The 27,923-nt window shown below is 33.0% G+C and overlaps 1 protein-coding gene and 1 pseudogene across 16 annotated transcripts in view; both read left to right on the top strand.

The window, feature by feature from the left end:
- Positions 1 to 27,923, top strand: part of LOC145248306 (endophilin-B1-like) — a 407,921-nt gene that overhangs the window by 202,096 nt on the left and 177,902 nt on the right. For 7 of the 16 annotated variants that reach the window (XM_080110204.1, XM_080110203.1, XM_080110200.1 and 4 more), the window contains one exon: positions 24,233 to 24,265. The exons of the other annotated variants lie outside the window; for them this stretch is intronic. In XM_080110204.1, the coding sequence (XP_079966330.1) occupies positions 24,233 to 24,265 (33 nt within the window). The remainder of the gene's footprint in view (positions 1 to 24,232; positions 24,266 to 27,923) is intronic. 16 annotated transcript variants of the gene reach the window in all.
- LOC145248590 (5S ribosomal RNA) lies at positions 15,678 to 15,794 on the top strand (annotated as a pseudogene).

Here is a 27,923-nt window from a genome sequence, read left to right as displayed (position 1 = left end):
AATGTTCAAACTGATCGAGTTCTTTTAAGGAATTGATATCAAGAATAGTTCGGTACTTATCTCGTCAGTTTCGAGTATAGACGAATTATTCTATATCAGTTCCGGAAATGGCTCCAGCCGTGCACGATTTTGAAACCACAAAAAAAAAAAAAAAAATCAAAAGCAGGCGAGAGTAAACATGCAAGAAGTTAGATTAGGGTTTAGAAAAAAAACAAAAAACATTAACCCCTCAAAAATGAAATGGGTGGGGAATTGCTTTCAAATCGTAAACGGTTTTGGCCATTTCCGGTACTGACTCTGGATGATCCGTCGATACTTGAGACTGACTAGGTAAGTATTGAAATTCTCTGTATGCTCATTCCGTATCATTGAATAGATGCGTCTATAGAATAGTTATTTGCATTTGTTGTTTTTTGTTGTTTTTTTAAGCAAAGGATACGCGAATAAGATTATCTGTAATCTCGCTTATCTACTTTAGTTTTTCCCCCTTTAAGTTCATCATGCATTGGACACTGTTATTTATCCAGTTAGCAGCGCTGGTGCTGGTCATCACTCTCCATTCTTCGTGCGCTACAAAACAATCGACTTTGGCTTGACCATGTGATTATTATTCCAGCCTTGAATGAAGTGGAACAAATCTTACCGCCCAAATCGATTGTGTTCCAGTCAACAATGTCAGCTGTGCCTAACTCCGACGACCTTATCCTACCCTCCCCACCTCCTTTGCTCGCTGTTTCTCTTACGCAGTCTTGCTTTCTTCGCACATGCACTTTACTCCAAACACTTCCGCCAAAATTGATTTTTCTGCGTTCATCCTTGGAAACGCACACACGCGCATCCTCGTCTGTATCTATCTTTCGTTACTATTAATTATGATCTTGTTGCAACCGCTACTATGATCACATGTGAAGGTTTTGGCGGCTTAGATTTTATTTTTATTTATTTATTTTTTTTTTTTTTTTTAAGAGACGTTATTAGCCTCTCTCTATCGTTATGTTAGTGGTGGGTGGTGGTTGACTGGTTGACTGAGCTCAAAATACTGATCTTCCCTCCTCCCTCCCTTTAAAATATTGACAACAAGAACTCATCTGGTTACATCCACAGCAAGGAATCTCCCCCTCTCGCTCCCCCCCCCTCTCTCTCTCTCTCTCAAACCAAACAGAGCTTCCACGAACAGATTATTTTCTAGAGCATCCCATCTGTGGAATACGATATCTCGAGTCTGCCTCTTAACTGATTACAACAAATATTTGTCAAGCTGTCCTCTTGTAATCCTCTGCCCATTCCACCCATTCCCAGTCATATCGTGACTCTAAATAACGTCCAACCAGCAATCTTTTTAATCCTTGAGTGTCCCCTCCCGCAAGCCTTGATAATCGGTCATCTTTCAGAAAAAAAAGTGTTGCGTGTAATATTATACAAAGAAGTGTTAGCTATCACAGTGCAATAAATTAAAATTTGTCGGTGGGTGTTGAGAAGGAAAATCCCAAGTGATAAGCAACTAAGTCCCACCCCTTTACAGTAGACATTCCTAGGTGTAAGAAAGCCTTTTACTCCAATAGTTTCTTCCCCAGAACTTCCGGGATTCTGCTTTCCCAACTGTACTGATATGCAGAGGTTCAAGTGTAATGTGAACAAACATCTTGCTACTCGTCTCCCTTCATAATGCCCCCACAAATTATGTCCCCGATACTAGCCCCCTACTTCAAAGTGGCACTGTGCCTTGTTTGGGGTGAAAATTGAATTAAAAAAAACAAAAAAAAAAAAAAACAAGGTGTCTCAAAAATAACCTGTTTTGTGACGTTTATGAATCCTTTGGTGCGCATTATCAGCGTTGTCTGGACAATAATGGTCATCAATTTGAACATTTGCAGACATGATTCTTCAATTACCTTTGTCTTTTGTATTCGAAGCTATTCCATTGCATTCTGTGTTCATAAATAAAGGTTTTATCATTTGAAAGATGAATACATTTTTTAGACACCCTATAATTTTCTTTTTGCTTCAGTAGTAAATCTCACTTGATTAGTCAAAACTTCTACACAGTGATCTAATGTGGGTTACCGCGTTCATAATACAAGGGGGGTGCAAAAGTAGGTATACTGTACATTATTTTCATTACTTAAGACTTCACCTTCGTTTCAGTATATTATGTCACTAATTTGACTCCTATGACACTACTGTATACCTACTTTTACACCTCACTGTATTATGACACAACTCTGTTGTGACAGTACTCTTACCCCCCCCCTATATATTATGTTTCCAGAAAATTAAAAAAAAAACTTAGGGAAATTTGTAAATAGAAAAAGTAGGATCTGGCCTTCAGGTGGAGATCACAGTGTAGTATCTGTTTTAATGCTACACTTCAGTTCATTTGTCCTCAGTTAATGTAGGGATAACCCTTTCATACTAAGGCAATTTGTACTTTTGCCTACTGCCAGAGTGCCTCTTTTGGGGAGCTGGTTTCCTCCCCCCCCCACACACACATTAAAAACGACCTTGTGTCACATTTTGCTTTCGTGAAAAAACAAATACCAATAGAAAAAGTAGATATGGTCTTTAGGCGGAGATCACAGTGTGGTATCTGTTCTGATGATACACTCAAGTTAATTTGTCCTCAGTCAATGTAGGGATAACCTTTTCATACTAAGGCAATTTTTATTTTTGCCTACTGCCAGAGTGACCCTTTTGGGGAGCTGGTTTTGCTCCACATTAAAAACGACCTTGTGTCACATTGTGCTTTCATGGGGTAGCAAATAAATACCAATAGAAATAAATAAAAAGAACTTGTTGCCTTCCTTTCCTTTGCAAGATTCATATTATAATAATATTCTTTTTTTTCTTCTTTTTTTTTACTTAGGGGGTCACCGCTTGTGAAGGCCCGGCCACTTTAAGATAAGGTCAATGTGTGTTAGGTAGTTGGTGAGACATGATCAGTAGAAATGGAACTTGAGTAGGGCTTAATTCAGAGGACAGCTCAATAGCAACTTTTTTACGTTAGATTTGAAAATGACAATGTCATAGTCATCTGGGAAGCAGCCTCACAGTATTGTGTCCCACAGACGGACAATTCTAGGAGAGAAACTCTGCTCATGGAATTTTCTTTTTATTTTAGACACAGATAGAGAGTGCGAGAAATTGTTGGTAGTTGTTGAAGTTAGATGAGCATTTGTTGCGGACATTTTGCATGTAGTGGGGGAGGTATAGATGGGAGCTCAGTTAAGCACCTACCATAAAAGTAATGATAGGACAAACTCGCCACATCAAGTCCAATGTAAACAAGTTCTTGATGAGCTGTTCCTCTTAAGTAATCCAATTTACCAAATTTACGCTTCTGATTACTATGATATTGTCCTTCTGACCAATGTACACTCTTTAACCTTTATCCTCGAGTGGCCTCTGGACCTTGATAAGTGGTAATTCCTTTATTTAAAAAAAAAGTGAGGAGGAACAAGTTCTTGCTCACTAGATCTCTCAAAGGTGATTTTTTTTCTTTGTTTTTGTATGTGCGTTAACGATTTTGACAAGTAAGTTTACAAATTAGATTCTCTGATTGCCAAACGCAATCGTTGATTATCTGGTGTTTCTGATGGCGAAAAATTTAGATTTCATCCATTTTAAAATTATTTGTTCCAAAATCGAATAAGACATCATAAATAGAATTTTTTTCGCTGTCATCATCGTCTTTAAAAAAAAAGACAAAAAAAAACTACGATTTTATTTAATGTTTACCTGACAATTATATTTATGGTCAGCTAGAGATTCTTATAAAAATTTCGATCTGCTGTCGGCCTGTCACGCTCAAGTGTGAAATAGCATTTCCGTCACTAAATGTTCAAATCAAATGAGTACTTGTAAGGAGTGTCTATCAAGAATATTTCAGCCCCTATCTAGTAAGTTCCGAGTACAGACGAATTATTTCACTTAAACCCTTACTGGCCAACAGCTATCTGATTAAGCGAAATCACATGACATCAAGTAAAATTCGGTTGCCATTTTATTTTGATTTTGCTTATTCACCATAATATTGATATCTCAAGCATGCTTTTCTCAATTTTACATGTGCAATGCTAACTGAATTTTAACTAAATGATTCTTCATTATTATAATATTGAACAAAAACAACATAAAACCATTTTTCTGTTGTGGATGCAATTGTTAACGCTTACCATAAAATTTTCTTTGGTCTATAGTTTTCTTTGGTCTGTCATGCCTAAGTTCATAAATATGATTTCCTGTTTATCTTTATGCAAACTTGAACGTAACTGTACATTATTCAAATAATGAGAATACAGCGTTTTTCAATGGCCAGCTGACAATAGAAATATTAAACAATGTGCTTATTCATAAAATGGACTGCCTTTTTGAGAAAAAAATTTTTCTTTTTAATTTTTTCTTTTTTTTTTCTCTCTCTCTCTTCTCATTGCAAATATTGTTCAGGCAATCATTTCTTCAAAGACTTGAAAAAATATCAATAGAGGGTGTTAAGATCGAAATAAAAACAAGCCTGAATTGATGAGTCAGAATCCATCTTTACAGGGGCAAATTGGGGCTTTCTGGAAGCTGTCCAAAAGTCCTGGTGGGCTGGAAATAGATTTGTGGGAGTCGTCCCTCATTGGTTGGCTGATAATCTCATTTGTCCCCCCACCACCACCACCCTATTGGAGTTTCTATTCTGTCTTACTAAGCAATCTACTACGCTTCACAATCGCTGAATATAGATTTTTTTAATATCTTTTTAAGTGTTTTATTTTTAAATAAGCTATTTTGGTGATCAAATCGTAGACCAAGGCAATGTGGTACTTGATACTGGCCTTATTATATGATCGCTTCACACCAATTTTATATCGTCTCAAAATGTCTAATTGGTCAAATTTCAACATCTGCTATGTAGATTACAGTGTCCAACCCTGCCAATTTATTATTTGTTTGTTCAAACTTTAGCCTACAATACTAAACCACTAGACTTTTTAACCCATTCAAAACGGACGAAAGTTATAGCCCGTTGACTTAGAATGAGTACATTATGCCAAATTGATGGTTGAATATGGCTAAATTTGTGCTCATTTGTGCATAAAATCATTATCCTTATTGAGTCTTTAATTACGCATGAACTGGATGCCATAATGCTTACTTTGTCTACACTTTATCATGACAAAGGTTTGTACAAAATTTCAGCCAGATCGGTCCTGTAGTTTCTGAGAAAGTGAAATAAACAGACAGATAAATATAGATTCTAAGTTCTCCTACCCATCATTGACATACCAAAATAAACAGAAATCCTTAACGAAAATTGTTAGTCCTGATCGACCTAGGTAAGATTGTAGAATGGTAGGAGATAGACGAAGACTCCATCCACTGGCAAGAAAACATAAAAGGAATAAGGGACGTGATGAATGTGATAACACCAAAGGATAAACTATTATGTAATATTTCTTTTGGTGAAGAGTCAGCGACTCAATGAGTCTGCAAGAAAAGGATGATGATAACGATTATAGGATTATTATTATTGTAGGATGATGATAACGATTATCTTAGCCGAGCTGTCCTTTATTCTTTTTACTACTGCTGCTATAAATCTTGGCTGGAAGAAGATGGCTGCTGTGGTACTGATGAGTCGTTGTTGATGTGACTGAAGAAGGGGATCTGTAGAAGGAAGGGTGAGAGCTACTGCTGCTGGTGGTGACTGTCATCGTCATTGTGAAATTGTGCCAAAACATCTGTCAAGGATTCTAACAGCAGGAAGCATTGGCAGAGATGCCATCTTGTTGAGCGTTGAGGCAAGATCTAGTGTGTGGATTGAGTGAAGATACCCACCCTTTATATACTGATTGTTTGGCTGCTGCTGATATCATGCTTTAATGAAATTGGTTGGATGAATAAAAAAAAATATAAGGAAAAAAGCCTTAAGAAAATAAATGTTGATCAACTCAATTTTAGTATAATAATCGATAAATTGGTTTCGTATTTTATAATTAAATTTTTAACCTTTGTTATAAATATATTATCTGTGTTTTCTTGTGTGATTAAAAAAAGACACCTTTGTGAAACCAACCATTAGTTTTCCACCTCCCTGTTCTGTTTGTTTCTGGTATTTCCTCACTGTTCGTTTTGATTATGAATGCAAATAAGTTCGATTTTGTATTAAGTGCACATCTTGAAATATGGTCTCTTCATTCCCTTAGGATTGTATTGGGATGAATCTGTCTTTGCGCTTTTTCTCTCTTCACTCCCTTTCTCCACTCCTTCTCTTTATCTCTCTCCACTCCCTCTTTTAGTCTCTCTTCACTCCCTCTCTTTTAGTCTCTCTTCACTCCCTCCCTTTTAGTCTCTCTTCACTCCCTCTCTTTTAGTCTCTCTTCACTCCCTCCCTTTTAGTCTCTCTTCACTCCCTCCCTTTTAGTCTCTCTTCACTCCCTCTCTTTTAGTCTCTCCTCGCTCCCTCCCTTTTAGTCTCTCTTCACTCCCTCCCTTTTAGTCTCTCTTCACTCCCTCCCTTTTAGTCTCTCCTCGCTCCCTCCCTTTTAGTCTCTCTTCACTCCCTCTCTTTTAGTCTCTCCTCGCTCCCTCCCTTTTAGTCTCTCTTCACTCCCTCTCTTTTAGTCTCTCTTCACTCCCTCTCTTTTAGTCTCTCTTCACTCCCTACCTTTTAGTCTCTCTTCGCTCCCTCCCTTTTAGTCTCTCTTCGCTCCCTCCCTTTTAGTCTCTCTTCACTCCCTCCCTTTTAGTCTCTCTTCACTCCCTCCCTTTTAGTCTCTCTTCACTCCCTCCCTTTTAGTCTCTCTTCACTCCCTCCCTTTTAGTCTCTCTTCACTCCCTCTCTTTTAGTCTCTCTTCGCTCCCTACCTTTTAGTCTCTCTTCGCTCCCTACCTTTTAGTCTCTCTTCGCTCCCTACCTTTTAGTCTCTCTTCGCTCCCTACCTTTTAGTCTCTCTTCGCTCCCTACCTTTTAGTCTCTCTTCGCTCCCTACCTTTTAGTCTCTCTTCGCTCCCTACCTTTTAGTCTCTCTTCGCTCCCTACCTTTTAGTCTCTCTTCGCTCCCTACCTTTTAGTCTCTCTTCGCTCCCTACATTTTAGTCTCTCTTCGCTCCCTACATTTTAGTCTCTCTTCGCTCCCTACCTTTTAGTCTCTCTTCGCTCCCTACCTTTTAGTCTCTCTTCGCTCCCTACCTTTTAGTCTCTCTTCGCTCCCTACCTTTTAGTCTCTCTTCGCTCCCTACCTTTTAGTCTCTCTTCGCTCCCTCCCTTTTAGTCTCTCTTCGCTCCCTCCCTTTTAGTCTCTCTTCGCTCCCTCCCTTTTAGTCTCTCTTCGCTCCCTCCCTTTTAGTCTCTCTTCGCTCCCTACCTTTTAGTCTCTCTTCGCTCCCTACCTTTTAGTCTCTCTTCGCTCCCTACCTTTTAGTCTCTCTTCGCTCCCTACCTTTTAGTCTCTCTTCGCTCCCTACCTTTTAGTCTCTCTTCGCTCCCTACCTTTTAGTCTCTCTTCGCTCCCTACCTTTTAGTCTCTCTTCGCTCCCTACCTTTTAGTCTCTCTTCGCTCCCTACCTTTTAGTCTCTCTTCGCTCCCTACCTTTTAGTCTCTCTTCGCTCCCTACCTTTTAGTCTCTCTTCGCTCCCTCCCTTTTAGTCTCTCTTCGCTCCCTCCCTTTTAGTCTCTCTTCGCTCCCTCCCTTTTAGTCTCTCTTCGCTCCCTACCTTTTAGTCTCTCTTCGCTCCCTACCTTTTAGTCTCTCTTCGCTCCCTACCTTTTAGTCTCTCTTCGCTCCCTACCTTTTAGTCTCTCTTCGCTCCCTACCTTTTAGTCTCTCTTCGCTCCCTACCTTTTAGTCTCTCTTCGCTCCCTACCTTTTAGTCTCTCTTCGCTCCCTACCTTTTAGTCTCTCTTCGCTCCCTACCTTTTAGTCTCTCTTCGCTCCCTACCTTTTAGTCTCTCTTCGCTCCCTACCTTTTAGTCTCTCTTCGCTCCCTACCTTTTAGTCTCTCTTCGCTCCCTACCTTTTAGTCTCTCTTCGCTCCCTACCTTTTAGTCTCTCTTCGCTCCCTACCTTTTAGTCTCTCTTCGCTCCCTACCTTTTAGTCTCTCTTCGCTCCCTACCTTTTAGTCTCTCTTCGCTCCCTACCTTTTAGTCTCTCTTCGCTCCCTACCTTTTAGTCTCTCTTCGCTCCCTACCTTTTAGTCTCTCTTCGCTCCCTACCTTTTAGTCTCTCTTCGCTCCCTACCTTTTAGTCTCTCTTCGCTCCCTACCTTTTAGTCTCTCTTCGCTCCCTACCTTTTAGTCTCTCTTCACTCCCCATTTTCACTCTTCTCTCTCTCTCTCTCTCTTTCACTCTTCTCTCTCTCTCTCTCTTTCACTCTTCTCTCTCTCTCTCTCTCTTTCACTCTTCTCTCTCTCTCTCTCTCTTTCACTCTTCTCTCTCTCTCTCTCTCTTTCACTCTTCTCTCTCTCTCTCTTTCACTTTTCTCTCTCTCTCTCTTTCACTTTTCTCTCTCTCTCTCTTTCACTTTTCTCTCTCTCTCTCTTTCACTCTTCTCTCTCTCTTTCACTCTTCTCTCTCTTTTTCACTCTTCTCTCTCTTTTTCACTCTTCTCTCTCTCTTTCACTCTTCTCTCTCTCTTTCACTCTTCTCTCTTTCACTCTTCTCTCTTTCACTCTTCTCTCTTTCACTCTATCTCTCTCTATCTCTCTCACTCTCTCTCTCCCTCCCTCTCTCTTTCCCTCTCCCTCCCTCTCTCTTTCCCTCTCCCTCCCTCTCTCTTTCCCTCTCCCTCCCTCTCCCTCCCTCTCTCTTCCCTCTCTCTCCCTCTCTCTCTCGGCACCGTCTCTACTCCCTCTTTCCGCCTTTTTTACTCCCCTCCTCCGCCTTTTCTCTTTTAATAGAGATCACTTTCTATAATAATGGCAGTACTTGTTCCGATTAAATCAATAACTCGTTTTGTCTATCCATTTTGAAAGAACCCCCTCCCCACAACCATTAAAGTGTGGGTGTCTAATATGCAACTTTAATGATATATAAAAAAAAAAAAAAAACCCAAGTCTAAATGTTCTTTCTTTCCTATTCTCTCTTTCTTTCTTTCCTATTACACTTAATATCATCCCATTTTCTTTTTGTAACATCTCTATTGACTGATGACTATTGTACTAAATGCGAGTTAATGATTGTTTTCCTAACCCTTTTAACTATATATTTTTAAACACAAAAAAAACATGCTTAAATATGCATTAGTTTTAGTATTGAGTCATGTTTGAAAAACAAATTGTTTTGATTTCATCTATATATCTATAAAAGTGAGAATGTGTGTGTGAGAGAGAGAGAGAGAGGATACTTCTCAACCTATATACTCAACTGATTTTTTATTACAGACTTGAATTTTGGTATACAGGGTATTCAAACATGTGGAAAACATTTTAATGGGGTTTCATCCAAATAAAAGGACTACTAAAGGGTCAAAATTTAAAAGTTAGTACGGGGGGGGGGTCATTGAATTTTTATTTTTGTCAACTATTTCACTTGGTTTAAAAACAATTTTTAATTACGTGTCAAGCTGGTCTAATGGTTAGCGCACTTGACTCACTGTCTTTAGGGTTTGGTTTTGATCTCATCTAGAGTATTTTGTTTTGTTTTTGTTTTTTTACAAGAAGGGAACTGTTTAGAAAAAAAAAACATAATACTAGCATACATGTTTCAGTTTCTTTCCGTTTTTTTACTACATTCTTTTTAAAGGAATTTAAGTTACGTTTAATATCGAGCAACGCTGAGTACATCTTTTAGTTATCTGTATTTTATAATTAACTGAACAAGTCGCTCGTTTCTCTTTGCTATCTCTGCATTGATTCAACCACTTTCTAGTATTTAACATCTTTGTGAGAATTTAGAGTGACCCTTTTATTATCCTGGCCATGTAATTTACATGTGTTTGTACACACCACAAAATAGTAACACTGATAATCTTTATTATACAAGCAGGGCGCCGACTGTTGCCCAGTCGTAAAATACGCTTAAATATAATATTTTAATTTATGCAGATTTTGTATTTATTATTATATTGTACCCAATATATAGTAGTGATTTGAAAAGTAAAAAAAAAAAAAAATGATTTGGCTGCCATCAGTTAGAATCAAAAGAAAAACATTTATTTCTCCAGCCTTATTTGTTACCGTCTGAGCCACATCCATACGCATATAAAAAGTTGAAAAAATAATGTTTAACCTATGAATATGTATTTGCACATGTGTAAAAGAGCACTTTAAATCGACTTATGCCTGCCAAGTTCCAATTTTTTTTAATTTTGACCTCCTAGCAGCTATTTTTACCAGCTAAAAACCAAACCGAATTTGTTCCACAGGTTCAAATCATCTATATATCAAGTTTCAACTCCGTAGATGAAAACTTGATGAAGTTTGGTAGAGACCCTTCCTTACACAGACAAGGTTACTTTTATATATAATATATATATATATATATATATATATATATATATACTAGCAGGCCACCTAGTATTGCTCGGTCGTAAAATATGCAGAAATATATTTTCATATAGGAACTAAAATCTCTGCATGCGAGTATTGTTTTGTTTTTTCTAAACAGTTTAATAAAAATAAATAAATTCAAGCTTAAATCAAAACCAAAACCTAAAATCAGTGAGTCAAAAAGGATGATCATTAGGCGAGTTTGACACGATCTTTAAAAAATGTTTCCAAACCTACTTATTCTTAACATAAGGAATCTGTCACGTGAACAATTCACGCATGACCCCCACATGTACCAATTTTTCAATTTTGACCCCTTAGCAGCCTTTTTTTTTCTTTTTTTTTTTTTTTTGATGAAAACTAATTAAACAGTTTTTTGCCGTTCTGAATACCTTATATACCAAATTTCCAGTCTCTAATAATTCGTTGAGTATATAGTTGAAAAGTGTCCTCACACATATACATTCTCACTTTTATAGATATATAAAGAGACAGATTTCTTTTAATCTGGCTGTCTGTTTCACTTTTTCTTCGAAACTACTGGTCTGATCTAGATGAAATTTTGTATGGAACTTTCGGTGAAAAACAGTCTACCGATGACGTCCTACAAACACAAATTCAGAATAAGGGCGTCATCAACCGTTAGGGGAGCTTTGCTTGAGGAGAGCCACATTATTTTTTAAGAAATTTCTTTTCGAAATATCTGCGTTTGACAATTACAAATTATTAATCCTTGTCTCAAATATTACGAAACAATACTGGAACCTTATAAAGGCTTATTGCTAAATTCTAAAGAAGGTCAGTGGTTGTTGTTAGCAAGAAATACAATGATAAACGGCAGTTGTGATAGCACAGAATGATTTGTAATACTTATCAAAAGAGGTGGAGACTGCTAGAAATCTGGGGAGACTTGTTGTCTGCCCACGAATTGCACGGAATCCTACTGGATCTTGTCGGTGAATTCTTAGTGAGTAAATAATATTAATAATAATATTGTATATTATTATAATATCAATAATAACACTGTATATTATTATAATTATGGTACTATATTATTATAATAATAACACTGTATATAATAATATCAATAATAACACTGTATATAATAATATCAATAATAACACTGTATATAATAATATCAATAATAACACTGTATATAATAATATCAATAATGAACACTGTATATTGTTATAATATTAATAACACTATATTATTATATTTATAATACTGTATAATATTATAGTAATACTTTATATTATTGTAATATTAATGACAACGCTATATATTATAGTAATATTAATGATAATGCTGTATATTATTGTAATATTAACGATAATGCTGTATATTATTGTAATATTAATGATAACGCTGTATATTATTGTAATATTAATGACAACGCTGTATATTATTGTAATATTAATGACAACGCTGTATATTATTGTAATATTAATGACAACGCTGTATATTATTGTAATATTAATGACAACGCTGTATATTATTGTAATATTAATGACAACGCTGTATATTGTAATATTAATGACAACGCTGTATATTATTGTAATATTAATGACAACGCTGTATATTATTGTAATATTAATGACAACGCTGTATATTATTGTAATATTAATGACAACGCTGTATATTATTGTAATATTAATGACAACGCTGTATATTATTGTAATATTAATGACAACGCTGTATATTATTGTAATATTAATGACAACGCTGTATATTATTGTAATATTAATGACAACGCTGTATATTATTGTAATATTAATGACAACGCTGTATATTATTGTAATATTAATGACAACGCTGTATATTATTGTAATATTAATGACAACGCTGTATATTATTGTAATATTAATGACAACGCTGTATATTATTGTAATATTAATGACAACGCTGTATATTATGGTAATATTAATGACAACGCTGTATATTATGGTAATATTAATGACAACGCTGTATATTATGGTAATATTAATGACAACGCTGTATATTATGGTAATATTAATGACAACGCTGTATATTATGGTAATATTAATGACAACGCTGTATATTATGGTAATATTAATGACAACGCTGTATATTATGGTAATATTAATGACAACGCTGTATATTATGGTAATATTAATGACAACGCTGTATATTATGGTAATATTAATGACAACGCTGTATATTATGGTAATATTAATGACAACGCTGTATATTATGGTAATATTAATGACAACGCTGTATATTATTGTAATATTAATGACAACGCTGTATATTATTGTAATATTAATGACAACGCTGTATATTATTGTAATATTAATGACAACGCTGTATATTATTGTAATATTAATGACAACGCTGTATATTATTGTAATATTAATGACAACGCTGTATATTATTGTAATATTAATGACAACGCTGTATATTATTGTAATATTAATGACAACGCTGTATATTATTGTAATATTAATGACAACGCTGTATATTATTGTAATATTAATAACAACGCTGTATATTATTGTAATATTAATAACAACGCTGTATATTATTGTAATATTAATAACAACGCTGTATATTATTGTAATATTAATAACAACGCTGTATATTATTGTAATATTAATAACAACGCTGTATATTATTGTAATATTAATAACAACGCTGTATATTATTGTAATATTAATAACAACGCTGTATATTATTGTAATATTAATAACAACGCTGTATATTATTGTAATATTAATAACAACGCTGTATATTATTGTAATATTAATAACAACGCTGTATATTATTGTAATATTAATAACAACGCTGTATATTATTGTAATATTAATAACAACGCTGTATATTATTGTAATATTAATAACAACGCTGTATATTATTGTAATATTAATAACAACGCTGTATATTATTGTAATATTAATAACAACGCTGTATATTATTGTAATATTAATAACAACGCTGTATATTATTGTAATATTAATAACAACGCTGTATATTATTGTAATATTAATAACAACGCTGTATATTATTGTAATATTAATAACAACGCTGTATATTATTGTAATATTAATAACAACGCTGTATATTATTGTAATATTAATAACAACGCTGTATATTATTGTAATATTAATAACAACGCTGTATATTATTGTAATATTAATAACAACGCTGTATATTATTGTAATAATAATGTTAAAAGTATAAGTAAGTCTTTGGCAAAATGAAAACCTTTATCCAAGGGGAACATGACGATTTGTTTTCAGGACAAAAGTTGGTCAAACAAAAGCAATTTTTCTGAAAGTAGGGAGTTAAATTTTTTTTTTTTTTTTTATTATTTGTCCTTGTAGAACTCCGTGTACAAATAATATTTTTTTTTAAATCTAAATTTCTACTTCACAGCAATTTCTTTTCTTTATACACGTATGAGAGTAGTTTCAAATATAAAACTTCTTATTTTTTAACTAAAAAAGTTGGAGAGCTGCAAAGACGGGAGTCGGATCATTTAAAACGAGCGCCATTTTGTGGTCCAGAATTTATATTTCTACATAATCACCACCATTCTCAATGCACTTTTCCCAGGAATTCAATTACCTATCTCTGCTTCTGATGCACATTCATGACAAGGGTTGGTTACTTAGTCTCACACCGTCAATATCTAGAACAGAGAGATTACTCTTTCCAGTCATGAATGCGTAAGGCTAGTTGCAATCCCTTCTGATCCATTTGGGCGTAATAACAAAAAAAGGAGGTATTTTCTGAACGCCTCTCATATATAATTTTCTTTTGTCCTGAACACAAATGGTCACGTTCTGCTTGGAAAAATGTTTTTATGCTGCAAAAAGGCTTACTGTATACTTTGAACAGAATTGTTACCATTCTAAGAATGTAAGTTCTTCCGATCAATATTGATTTCTCCTACCAAGTCCGATGCATGTCTTTGTTTAATCCAGTGTTATTCTCTGTCAATTCCATTCTACTAAATCTACTCTACAACTGATCATGTTGCAAACTATGCAACAAAGAAAGATGTTTTAACTCTTAATGCTCGAAGCCGCATTGACCAGAAAAGATGTTTGTGTTCCAAATCTGCCCAACAATGTATAAAATGATAAGCCTTTGTTTAAATCTATTTTTGAATGTGTGTAAAACTTGCAAGTAGATGGGGAGATAATTCTTACCAGTCCTTATATACGGGTATTAATATTTATTTCAGTGCATAATCATTTTTTGTTATGAATAGTTTTTTTGTTTTTTCATATGTGTTATTTAAAAAAAAAAAAGTTTTTTTTTCCAAAATATCTGCTTTTGACGATTACCTAAATAATTTGTTGGAAAAGAGTCTTATTTTATTTTTATTTTTATAAAGGAATCGCCGCTTATCAAGGCCAAGAGGCCACTCGAGGATAAGGGTCAAAGAGTGTACAGTAGTCAAAAGGACAATATAATAGTAATCGTAAGAAGTGTAAATTTCGTAAATTGGATTACTTAAGGGGAACGGTTCATCAAGAACTTGTTTACATTAGACTTGAAGATGACCATATTGTAATCAGTTGGAAAGCAGATAAACGGAAGAGAGTTCCACAGGTGTACGGTTTTAAGAAAGAAGCTTTTTTCATGGAATCTACGTTTAGGTTAAGGCACAGATAAAAAGTGGGGTGGGGGGAATTATTGATGGTGTTTTCAGCTAGACGAGTGTTTCTCGTGAATGTTTGGCGAGGGGGGACCATAGGTTGGAACTTAGACGAGCACTTGCCATGAAAATAACGATAAAACAGTGACAGGTAACGTCTTTCCAGTTGTACTGTCCTAATGCACTAAATATTAATCTTGTTTTTTATCTAACCCTTTGCAAAACTCGGATCATTTTCTGTAAAATAAAAACAATTTTTCTCTCTACAAAACAACCAAACCAAACACCATGAATAAATATTTGAAGATATGAAGAACTTGAAGTATAAAAACATTTTCCAAAATTACTGGATTCAGTATTAAATAACCCAAAAAGAGTTGATATGCCATTAAATAAAACCATCAACGAACCAGTCATATGATCGAGTTTCATAACAATCTACCCAAAATAAAAATATTACAAATATTTAAATGAAATCTGTTTTTAGCCATTGTTTTTTATTAATTCTTCACAGGTTTAGAGGACTATATTCAATTAAACATTCTGTTGCTGTTTGTTTGATATTTCTGTTGAGAGGATATACGGCATAATCACGTTGAAACACCGGTTCCTGCTAGATCACCGAAGTTAAGCAATGTTGAGCCTGGTCAGTACTAAATGGGTGACCATTTGGGACTTCCAGGTGCTGTATGTGCTCTCCGCTTATCTCGGCATTGTTTTCAGTCGTCCTGGTCTTCTCCTTGCCAATGGACCCAAACATTGTCGATTCAGGCGAGGTGTGATTAGGGATTGCGCGACCCTTGCCTCACAATTACATGCGCAACTGCCCCTACAGGTTGGTTGTTTTTGTTTTACGGCATATCAACCTTTTTCAGGTTATTTAATGCCGAATCTAGTTATTTTGAGGAACGATTTTAATGGAGTATATATATTTTTTTTTTTAAAGTCAGATTCTATTTAATCCATAGTTGGGACCCTAACCGGTACTACAGGTCCTGGATATGACCTAAAACTATATCCGATGGTGAGGCCCCCACCTTGCGGGCCTTGGGGAATGTGGAGCCACCCTTTAATTGCCATTGCTCCCAGGTTCACTCTGACCTGGCCCCTACAGGGGTATCCTTTGTCTTTCGAGACTGAATAGAAGCATCGATCGGTTGCTGTTGAGAGGACACTAGTTTCATCGGGTTAGAGCAAGGACAACAGAATATTCTCCTTGTTTTAACACTCAAGTATATATCCGACACAGTTTGACACAGTTAATCCACCGAGAACCACATCACTCCATAAAACATAGAAGATATCAACAGATATATACTCGAGTATCAAAACAATGAAAAGAATATTCTGTTGTCCTAGCCCTATTCATCATATTGAAGGAAGATTTTTACTTCATACCCAAAACTATTAGTGCATAAACACTATAGTTCTGATCAGATTTGAGAATATCATGTATAACAGATGAAGTATCCTAAGACGTCTCTCATCCAACGCAGAGATGATGAAATCGTTTCTAAAGATGGGGAAACTTTCAACCATTTTTTTTTTTTTTTAAAGTTTTAACATAAATGTATCATTATTTGTTACTTATATTCAACTAGCAGGGAAGTGTTTAGTAGTTAGTAAGGTAATGGACTGTGTGTGTGAATATAGAAGAATATAATAGCCAAACTAGTTAATTATGGTGAAGCATGATAAGCGTAGACTATGAAATAATAGCTCCAGTGATGACTGGGGAAGTGAAAGTAGAAAATGATTAATGGGTAAGTTGCCCTGCTACTGCCTCTAAAGATGTAGTAAATGGGAGAGTGAATTAGAGCAGAGAAATTGTAGCAATTTACAAATTGTAATTAAATCGAATGATTATTAGGGGAAAACATGCATGATATGCATGCAGGTAACTTGGCCATTTTGGATTAATGTCTGGCCCCAGTGTTTCTTTTGCTATGGTGTTTTATTGTACGTAGGAATAATCGTTTCCATTTTATTAATGTAGAGATAAGTTATATATATATATATATGTTACATGATAAGGGCTGTCCCCTTTTCATGTAAGTATAAAAATAGAGAGATTTAGTTAAAATGGAATAGAATAGACGAAATTCGAACCTCGTAATTTAGGTTTAGAAATAGATTACGAGAGAGAATTAGCAAATGGAATGTAAAAAACAAACCATTGTTTAGCTTAGAGATAAAATGGTTTTAAGAAAAGAATGTGCATTGTCAATTCTGTTATGAAAATTCAATTGAAGAATGCAACTATAAGATAATTTAATAAACATGTTTTAACATATTGGAAATATAGGTTACTGGGAATATAGGTTAAAATTCCTTTTGTAAACAAAGGAAAAAGTTTTGGACACACATTTCCAGAACACGTGAAAGAAGACACATGTTTTAACATGTGTATGACGTCATGGAAAATGGGAAGTTCTCGATATAGTTAGAAACTTTAGAGTTAAGTGGGGAGAAACAGAAACAGAGAGAGAGAGAGAGTTAGAGGGAGTCTGGGGACGACAGACGATAGTCTGGAGTTGGGAGTCGAACGTCTAGAAGCGAGACAGTCACCTTTGAAACATAGAATGTAAAACTTTGAATTCCTGAAAGCAAAGCCACCGGCCAGTCCATGGAAATAAACCCATCATGTGTTTTTATAAACGTCGTCTTTGTGTTGTAATTCTACCAAAAGGTAAAGTGGAAATTGTCATTATATGTCTTATCTATATCATGTGGTTTAAAATGTCTTTACATACACATCTCATATCTACAATGTGAACACTAAGACTGTCTGAACACTGTTTCCTCACTCTAAGAGCTTCTACTACACTTCTAAGTATGAACATATATATATAAATCTCTTTATAACACGAACAATCTCTCTTACATCATCTCTCTCTAAGACTCTCACTATAAATAAGACCTAACATATATACATATATATATATCTTTATATATATATTGACATTAAATAACTTCAAAATCTTGTAAAGCAAACAACTAGCCAACATTTGTATATATTGAACATTTTGGCTTTCATTAAAAGCAATTATTTTAATGTATTTGATTGTTTGATTTCACTTTTTTTTGTTATATTTTCTAAATGTACCTCTGCAATGTTTACCCATTATTTGTTGCTTTCTTTTGTCTATTGCCACTGACGCTTTATTGCAGGAATCATCATTACCATTTTTAACAGCATCTTTTCTATTTGCTTTGTGTTTGTATTTGACAAGCTTTTTGAAAACTACATTAGTGATGGGACGATTCCAACATTTTTCCTGATTCCGATACAATTACTGATTCCGATTCTTTATAAATTTCTAAATATTTAAGTATAAAATCGTTATTTTTTCCGATTACTGTAAAAAAAAAAAAAAAAATTAAATCTGCATATATTTTCTCAAATGTAAAAACGCTCTTGTATGGTGAAGTGACCTATAGATTTAAATCAAATATTATTATTGTATTATTACTACAAGCAGTGGAAGATTATTTTTTTTAATCAAATAAAAAAAGATAATTAAAGGAATATGTTTTGGTATCGGAATATAGACAGATTTTTTCGATTCAGATACGCCAAAAAGTTCCTTATTTTTTATTTTATTTTTTTTGATTCCCGATTTTGATTAATTGTCCCAACACTAATATATATATATATATATATATGGCTTTTGTTTGACCACTATCCACTTGATCATGGCAAAAAAAAAAAAATTGTTTTCATTCATTCAGGCAGGTGGGTCAAATTATTTTTTTAATTCAATGATCTACTCGCTTCAATTCCATTGAAAATATTTCATTTTTCAAAGTTCCATAACAAGATGGCTGCTAATGGCTTAATTGCAGTATGGAATCAATAAACTTGGTTAACAAATACACTTAGATATAAACAGTTTGGGACTAATGCCATTGAGAGGAAAGCTATGAAAGTATTTCCCCCATCTATGAGTAAAATTAACAGCTTGTGTTCAACGAATAGCTTGTAATAGTTATTTGGATTTGACTTTTAATGTTGTGCTTTAAATGTCTCACCCAAGGACGAAGAAATTGCAATTGAAAGAAAAAAACAAAAACAAACAAACAACAACTTTCAAATAATAATTAAAACTTATTTTTAACAATTTCTATGAATTGTTTCCCTCTGAAGATGAGTATACTTTAATTAGTTTGGAATATCTAGATATAAAGGGCTTTAATCTCTTATGAACGTCCAAAATAAAACAAATAAATGTTCAAACTTGATATATATATATATATATATATATATATATTGTTTTAGCAAAAACCAAGGCTTCAAAGAATGCGTTGATAGCAACAAATAGTGTATTTCATCAATTATGAAATATAATTTTGTAGCTTACAGTTTAAGTCATCACTTTTTGACTTAAAATTTATTGGTGTATGAACGGTTACTGAATTATATAAACCCAGTAAAATTCGGAATACTACAAATAAGATATATATATATAATGTGTGTAAGTATTGAATAATATAATTTATAAAACTCACTATCTCTGTCCGTCTCCATATTTTCAAACTCTATCTCTTCTGAAACTAAAAGTCGCAAAGTGATGCTAGGGGCCTCAAATGATTGGATTTTTTATGGACCGTTCTTTTATGGGTCTTTAACCAGTTAAAATAGTTTTGAGGGGTTAAAATTGAAAAAATAATCATACATTTTGTATATTCATCTTAGTTGATTTTTAATCCGTTCATGATTTATCATGTTGATACAGTGGTAACGTCATCAGCTTTGAATGCTACAATTTTGCTTTCAGTTTCGATTCTAGCTGATTGCACTGAAATAATTTTTTTGTTTTTTACTTTTGAAATCACGACTCTATAATAATATATACAAAATCTGGACAAATTAAAATATCATATTTAAGCGTATTTTACGATCAGGCAAAGCCGGGTGAACCTCACCCCCCGTTAGTGTAAAATATGGAGACAGATATGCATAGTGAGTTTTATAAATTATATTATTCAATATTTACATTATATATATATATTAGGGTCGTTCCAAAAGTAAATCCTCATATTTTTTAAATAAGAAAGTTGGAGACCTTCGAAAACAGGAGTGGTACCATTAAAACGAGTAATCATTTATGCTGCATAATTTATTTTCTACATAGTCACCATCATTCTCAATGCATTTTTGCCAGGAATTTTATGACGCAACTCTGCTTCTGACATATGTTCATGACAGAGATTGCTTTCTTAGTCTCATACCGTCATTATCTGCAATAGACATGAAACTTTCAGGTCATGAATGCATAAGATCAGTCATCATAACAATGCAATTCGCAATCCTCTCTGATCTATTTGGGCGGAATAAAAAAAATTAAAAATCTTTTTTCAACGCATCCAGAACATTTACTAAATTATATAAAAGTGATCTTGTCTCTCTGTCTGAGGAACAGTCTCTACCAAACTCCTCTTTCAATTTTTGGTCTACAAACTTGAAACATGATATATAGGGGATTTGGATCCATGGAACAAATTTGATCTGGTCTTTAGCTGATAAAAATAGCTGCTTAGATGTCAAAATTGAAAAAAGAAAAAAAAATAATTGGAACTTGGCAGCCATAGGGTGACCTAAAGTGCTTTTCTAGGCATGCACAAATATACATTTATAATTAAAGTCTGTTTTAACTATCTGATGATAGCTTAAACGGTAATGACTAAGGCTGGAGCTTTATATGTTTTGGTTTCGATTATAGCTGATGGCATCCTATAATAATAATAATAATAATAATAATAATAATAAGAGTATTAGCTGTATAATAATAAATACAAAATCTGCATGAATTAAAATATCATATTTAAGCCTATTTTATAACTGAGCAATGCCAGGCAGCCTGCGAGTATGCATATATATATTAGCAGGCTGCCTGGCATTGCTCGGTCATAAAATACGCTTAAATAGGATATTTTGATTAATGCAGATTTCGTATTTATTATTATATTATATTGGACCTATTATATAGTAATGATTTAAAAAGCTGTTTAAAAAATGACTTGTATGCCACCACCAAGAATCGAAACCAAAAACTAAAACGTTTAGCCTATACTTTACTTTTTCTTTTTTTTTTTTTTTTTTTTTTTTTTTTACATTAATTCCTGAGCTATGAAGACATGTTTGCTGCAAGACTAAAAATTAAAGCATGAACCAATAGCTATTGCGTTATGCTTGTATATTCGTAATGCTGTCATTTGACCTTCAACTGGCAAATTCCATTTTTTTAATTTTCACACTTTTGCACAGATTTTCCCTGACTAAAACCCAAATATAAAGGTTTGCATAGGTTCGAATACTCTATATATTAAGTTTCATGTCTGTAGACCAAAAATTGACAGGAGTTTGGTAGGCAAACTTTTTTAAACAAATATATATGCGCATACATAAATATATATAGAAAGAGGTTTGTGTTTACTATAAAATATTACACAAGTATTACACAAGTATACATCATGTAGAATATCTGCATGAATATAATTACACGCAATAATTAACTAAAAATGATCATTCCATAAAAAAAAACGAAAAACTAATAGGGAATAAAAATTAAAATGAATGTTTAAAAGAATATGCAAATTAGCTAGATCTTTTGCAGATGAATGCAATTCCACGACCCATATATAATAAAGTTGTTTCTTTTAAAATAAATGGAACAAAAGGGTTTTTAATATGAATATCAATCCACACAAAAAAATTGAGTGTGTGTGTGTGTATATATATATATATATATATATATATATATAGTAAATAAATGACTAAAGACTATATTCCAAAGTTCATGATGTTGACCATCTTATAATTTATTCCTTTAATTCAGTTGACATTTACAATTCTTGACAGTATCTATTTCGTAGCGCAAAATCAATCACTTAATTATTATATCAATCAGTGAATCTATTTTGCCCTTAACTCATCAGAAGAAATAGCAAAAATCAATCCGGCAATGTTTTTATTCTATTTTCTATTGTCATTCATTCACTATATTGCTCTGTAATTACATTGAGCTTCTTAAATAAGGATTGGTATATATTATAAGGAAATAAAATGTATTTCCATAGGAACATATACATATGAAATCGTTAAAACTGATTTTATGCTGATGTAATGAAACATAAAAACAGACAATGCAAGGAAGAGATGGTTCAGAAAGAGAGAAAAACACACATATTGGACTCTATGGCACATTGCCACACTTCATCAACCTACGACAAAACCTATTTCGCCCTCCATGTTTCCTTCTGTGCTACATCACAAAGTAGATAAAAATTTGGTAGCTAATGTGATATATATTAGTTTACATTGGAGTGTATATTATGTCTCATGCTACTTTTTTTGTTGTTGACATTTATGTTTGTGTTGATAATATCATTAAATATATGCATCTCATTTTTCACTTAGAGGTTTTCTTTTATTCCCAGATCTGTCTGTCAAATTAACTGTTTATTTAATGGTATTATCACTCACGTAAGCACATGTGACAACCAAAAGAGATTTTCTTTTTTCATCTTCATTTCACATTTACATTTTTTTTTCAGTTAGCAAAAAAATGTAGAAGAGCTAGAAATAGTTTTATGCTCAACAAAAATGAATCCTACCATATTTTCTAGTTTTAGTTTGATTATATTACCTGTGCCAGACAAAAAAAAAAAAAAAGCAGCATTATACATAACAATGATATATATTAGTTGCATATATTTAGTTCCCCCAAGAGTTTTAACAATCTAATGCTGATTATATAGGGTGGACTTCCTTACATTTGTACACCTGTATAAACCAGTACATTCTATTAAAAATTCTTGTCACCCTTTCTCCTTGACTTTGGACACTGCTATTGGACAGCATTGGAACCATTGGGTGTCGATTCATACCTTTCCTTTAATATTAGAGATAGTGACCTTTTTACAGTTACTTTCAGTTCCAGATATCCCTAAATAGCTACCTATCCAAGTACTAACCAAGCTCAGCATTGCCCAATCCATAATGTAAAGACCATAATAATTTGTTTGTTATATTGTCATGAATCAAGTGGAAAAATAAAACTCGATCAAATAGATTTGAAGTACCCTAGAATGAGCAACAACTACCAATTTTCTTTTTACTTTCAGTTAAAGTATGAACAAAGTGTTATGATGTATTAATAAAAAAAAAGTGGATTTATTTATAAAACGGTTTAACTAATAGCCTAAAAAATAATTTTATTTACAAACATGTTTCGTTATATGAATATTTTTAAGGAAAAGCTTATTCATAAAAATTTTTTAAATGCATAGTTTTGTTTCTGATTTTTTGAGATATGATTTTTTTTTTTTCTTTAGACTACTGTTCTTGTTGATATATACTCCTTCTTCAGACACCCAGTCTCAGCTAAACCGCCATCTTGTCAAAGGAAACATAACAGCAAAACCAACAAAGGGAGATTACTCTAAACAGATTTCCTTTTATCTATAGACAATAGAAGACAACTGAACAGTCTTCTCAAATTAACATTTTTTTGTGTTGAGTTTTATTTTCACAACGATATGGTTGATCTAACCTCTGACCTTTTTGTCTTGCGAATTACTTATGATTTGGTCATGGCTGACGAAATTAGAGCATGTTACCCTATGGATTCCATAAATAGGGTTCCATTCCAAATTCCATGCAGCTTTCGAAAGAACAGTAGTCAGAGTAGTCCAAATAATGTAAATGCATAAACAAACTGAAAAAAATATTAGAAAGAAAAACACTTTTAAATGAAAGCATAATGTTCAGAGTATCATACACTTTGAAAAGCGTATTTAGAAAAAGAAAAAAAAAAAATTAAATTTGTAACAATAAAAATATTGAATTTGTCATAAATGATAAAACCGGAAATGAAAAGTCAAAAAAAAAAAAAAAAAAAAATTTTAATTAAATATCGTTCTTTTGGTTGTTGCTTATTTGGGGGTGGCTGAAATCTATTTGATCCATAAAACTAATTTCTATTTTCTTTTTTTTTCTTCTTTTTTTTCTGACTGTTTTGTGTATTTCTCTTGCAGCTGAGTTCTTCCAGCTTTAATATTGTTGTTTTGTTATTTATTTCTTGGTTTGAATGTAAAGTTGATTTATTGTTGTGCTTTCTCTTTGCGAAGCCTGACCCCTACATGAATACTGTCTTGGTGGAGGTAGCTATCACTGTTGAATACCCTAATCACTGTCTGTCTGTATGTCAGCCTATTAGTGCCAGCTTTAATATATAGATACAAGACATCCGACTTGTCAAAAGCTGAAATTAAAGAAATTGAACTTGTTAGTTAGATTTAGCGTTGCATATTCACCTCTTTAACATATATTAATTATAACGTTAAAAATATACTGAATATATGTTTAAGAAAAGATCATATATATTATTTTACTCATGTAATCAATGAGTTTTTAGTGACAGAATCTTTGATCAGCTATTTCTGTAATGAATTCACAATAAAATGCCAGGTAGACACATCGCTATAATTTTAAGCATTTTAAAAAGTTACTTGAAAAAAAAAAAAAAAATGACCCGTTGAGTTATCTATTGAGCTTTGGTTAGATTGTGTGAATTTCCAAAGCCAGTTAAATTTTTAAAAATAAAAATACAAAATGTGTTTCGTTCTGCTCGTTAGCTCTCTATTTCTTTTACTCTCCAGCTATGGGTTAAATAGTTTTACAACATGTGATGATATTCCCTTTTGTTTATTTCCAACATTTTTATTTTATGAGTCACTTGAGTTAATTGAAAATTGTGGATAATTCGAATAATTAAAATGGAAGTGTTTTGTTTTTTGCTTTTTTTTTTTTCAAACTTATTTCAATAAAAAAAAATGAAGATTTTAGCATGTATTTTGTGTTTACAATATATTGAGGAAAAAGCGTTAAAGAAAAAAACGTTAATTCAGTTTTAGTATAATGATAAAAGGGAGGTGTGATTTCAAAATATAATCTGCATATGAACGGTGGCTGTGATAAAGACTAATTGTGTACAAATCAGTCTAATATTTGGCAGAAAAGAGAACACTGAAGTTAAAAAGTTGTACTAATAACGTGAATGTTGTGGGAGTGTTTTCATTTTTTTTTTTTTTTTTTTTTTTTAGACTACAAGCTATTATTAACAAGAAAAGTAAAGTCAATGCGACCATGTTGAGAGTCGGACTATTTGAGAGTTAGAATTGTCATGTTATGAATAAGCTTGAATTACAAGACGAGAGTCAGACTTTTTACAGTTGTCGTCGGCATGGTTTTAAGAATTTTTTCTACAATTCAAGTCGGACATTTTGAAAATTATTTTTTTTATTTATTTTTTTTTTTTTTACACAGTGATCACCACTTATCAAGGCCCGGAAGCCACTCAGGGATAAGGGTTATTGCAAGTATATTACGTTAGTGTGGAGATTTGATGAAGTTTACTTAAGGAGGCGGTTCATTAGGAATTTGTTAACATTGGATTTGAAGACATCCAAGTTGTAGTCCGGTTATGTTATCCTTATCTTTCTGAATTTCTCCCACATTAAAAACCGACCTTGTGTCTAACTCTGCTCTAGCGGGGAGGCAAGGAAATAGGAACACTTTTTACTGAATATTAGTTTCTTATGACGTTATAATGTTATACCGGCATATTATGCGATAGCATTAAGAGCCGATGCCATATATGGGGATCTGCGAATAGGTGATAGTATTCTTTATATTTAAAAAAAAAAAAAAAACTTATGAAAAAAATATCTTACTATCTTACACAAAACCTCATCCAGTTAAATCTATAATTGCATGCACAAAAACTACCTTTTCTTTTTTTTTTTTTTTTTTAAATAATTGATTTTTAAGAATTTGTATAATTATTTTTGTTTTTAATCTGAGTTATTAATAAATTTTTCGTTTTTACATTTTAAATTGGATATTTTGTTATTTCTTTTATTATTATAAAAATATTTTACATTCTAATAAACAATCTACCAACAACAAAAGAATAAATAATTCATGTACAAACTAGAAATAAGAAACTATTAGATGGATCGGGATGACATCATAATAAACATGGCGTTGTCTGAGATAACAGCTAGGGAGGTGCGATGAAACACCCAACTCATGGTTCATTCCTACAAGTGCCGAGCATATGTCTGATATTTCGTATGAAACATGAAATATTGAGACTAAAACCCTTTACGTTTTAAATTAAATGTTGCACAATGACGTCATAATAGACATGATTTTGCCTCAGATGGGAGCTAGGGAGATACGTTGGAACATCTATATATAAAATCCCACCTATCTATATATATAATCCCACCTATCTATATATATAACCTATCTATATATATAATCTATCTATATATAAAATCCCACAAACTGAACCCCCCCCCCCATCCCCAGGTGGCATCAGTATCAGTTGGTACCACCAAAAATGGTCATGAAGGATCTGTAAGGTTTGAAAGACACAGAAGGGAAAAATACCAACCAGACCTCAACTGGAAGATGGCTTCAAACAAAAAGTTTAATTTAAAAATATAAAAAATAAAATGAAAGTAAAATAACATCTCCCGGGTGTCACTGGTACGTTATGGATATTGTTTTATTTCATTGTTTTTTTGTTTTTTTTATTATTATTTTTTATTTATTTTATTCAATTATCCGTTTTTATTTATTTTTTAAAAAATCACTTTTTATTTATCTTTAATTTTTTTTTGTTTTGTTTTTAATCCTCTAGTATAGGATACCATCAGTGGTGAGTGTATTCAGTGAGATGATTCCTGAAATGTAGATTAAAGGTATTTGTCCATGTTGTGCCACTGAACCCCACTCTTAAAATCAAACCACCTTTTCCCATCAGAAAATATATAAAAGTCCGACAAGAATTTTTTTTTCTCACATCTCTCCTCAAATGCAAACCAGTTGCACTTTCTCACTTTACAGAAATATTTAGTGTTCATGTTTTATTGGAAGCAATTTTTTATTAGTGTTGCAAGGTCTTAGAGGTTTTTTTTTTTTTTTTTTTTTTTTTTTTTAAGAAGTCGGTTGGACTTGTAAAAATGCTAAGAAATCTGAGTTGGATTTATTATTCCCAACGAATCAACAGACAGTCGGAATATTGGAAGATTTTAAAATAAAGAGAGATTTTGAAATTATACCTTCCGATGCCACAACTCATCTGAGCTTGAAATTTAAGTTTTTTTTTGCTTTTTTTTTTTTTTCTTATTCACTCCCAAACAAGACATATTGCCACTTAAATGTAAGGGTCTATTATTTAGGATTATGCCTACAGGGGCACTAAGCAGGGAGTTGAACAGCAAGATATCTGTTCACATTACATTTAAATTTCTGCATGTTAGTACAGTCGGGGAAGCAGGAAAGGGGGGAAATTTCGAAGTCTAGCAGTTTGAGGGAATAAACTATTAGAATAAAAAGTTGCCCAGCATCTAGAGACCTCTACAGTGAGAGGTTGGTATTTTTTATGTAACTAATTGTAACAATAGATGTTGTCTACAATTTGTCAATGCTTTATTTCTTTGAAAGAAAACATTATTTTCTTGACAATTGTGACAGGACGAATACTCTAGTAATTATATATTAACAAGGAGAGTAAAGGTGGATCTTGGGTTTACTTTCAGCAGCTGCTTCCCTTATTTTGTCCTTTAGTCCTCACATTCCAGGAGAGATGTTTCTGACAAAGAGGAAAGAATTGCTGTTTTCTGGGTCAGAATCTATTCCATCTAACACTTATCGTTGGCAAGTTTTTGACCATGAAGTTCTATGTTTAGTTCCTTAGATCAAGTGACTTCATGTCTTGTCTGGAGTGATTTCTATCTAAAAAAAAAA

Source organism: Euprymna scolopes, chromosome 26 (assembly GCF_053919585.1).
Source record: "Euprymna scolopes isolate OS-2025 chromosome 26, ASM5391958v1, whole genome shotgun sequence".
Classification (NCBI taxonomy): domain Eukaryota; kingdom Metazoa; phylum Mollusca; class Cephalopoda; order Sepiida; family Sepiolidae; genus Euprymna; species Euprymna scolopes.
Note: the sequence above shows the minus strand (reverse complement) of the source record. Positions and strands in the feature narration are given on the sequence as shown.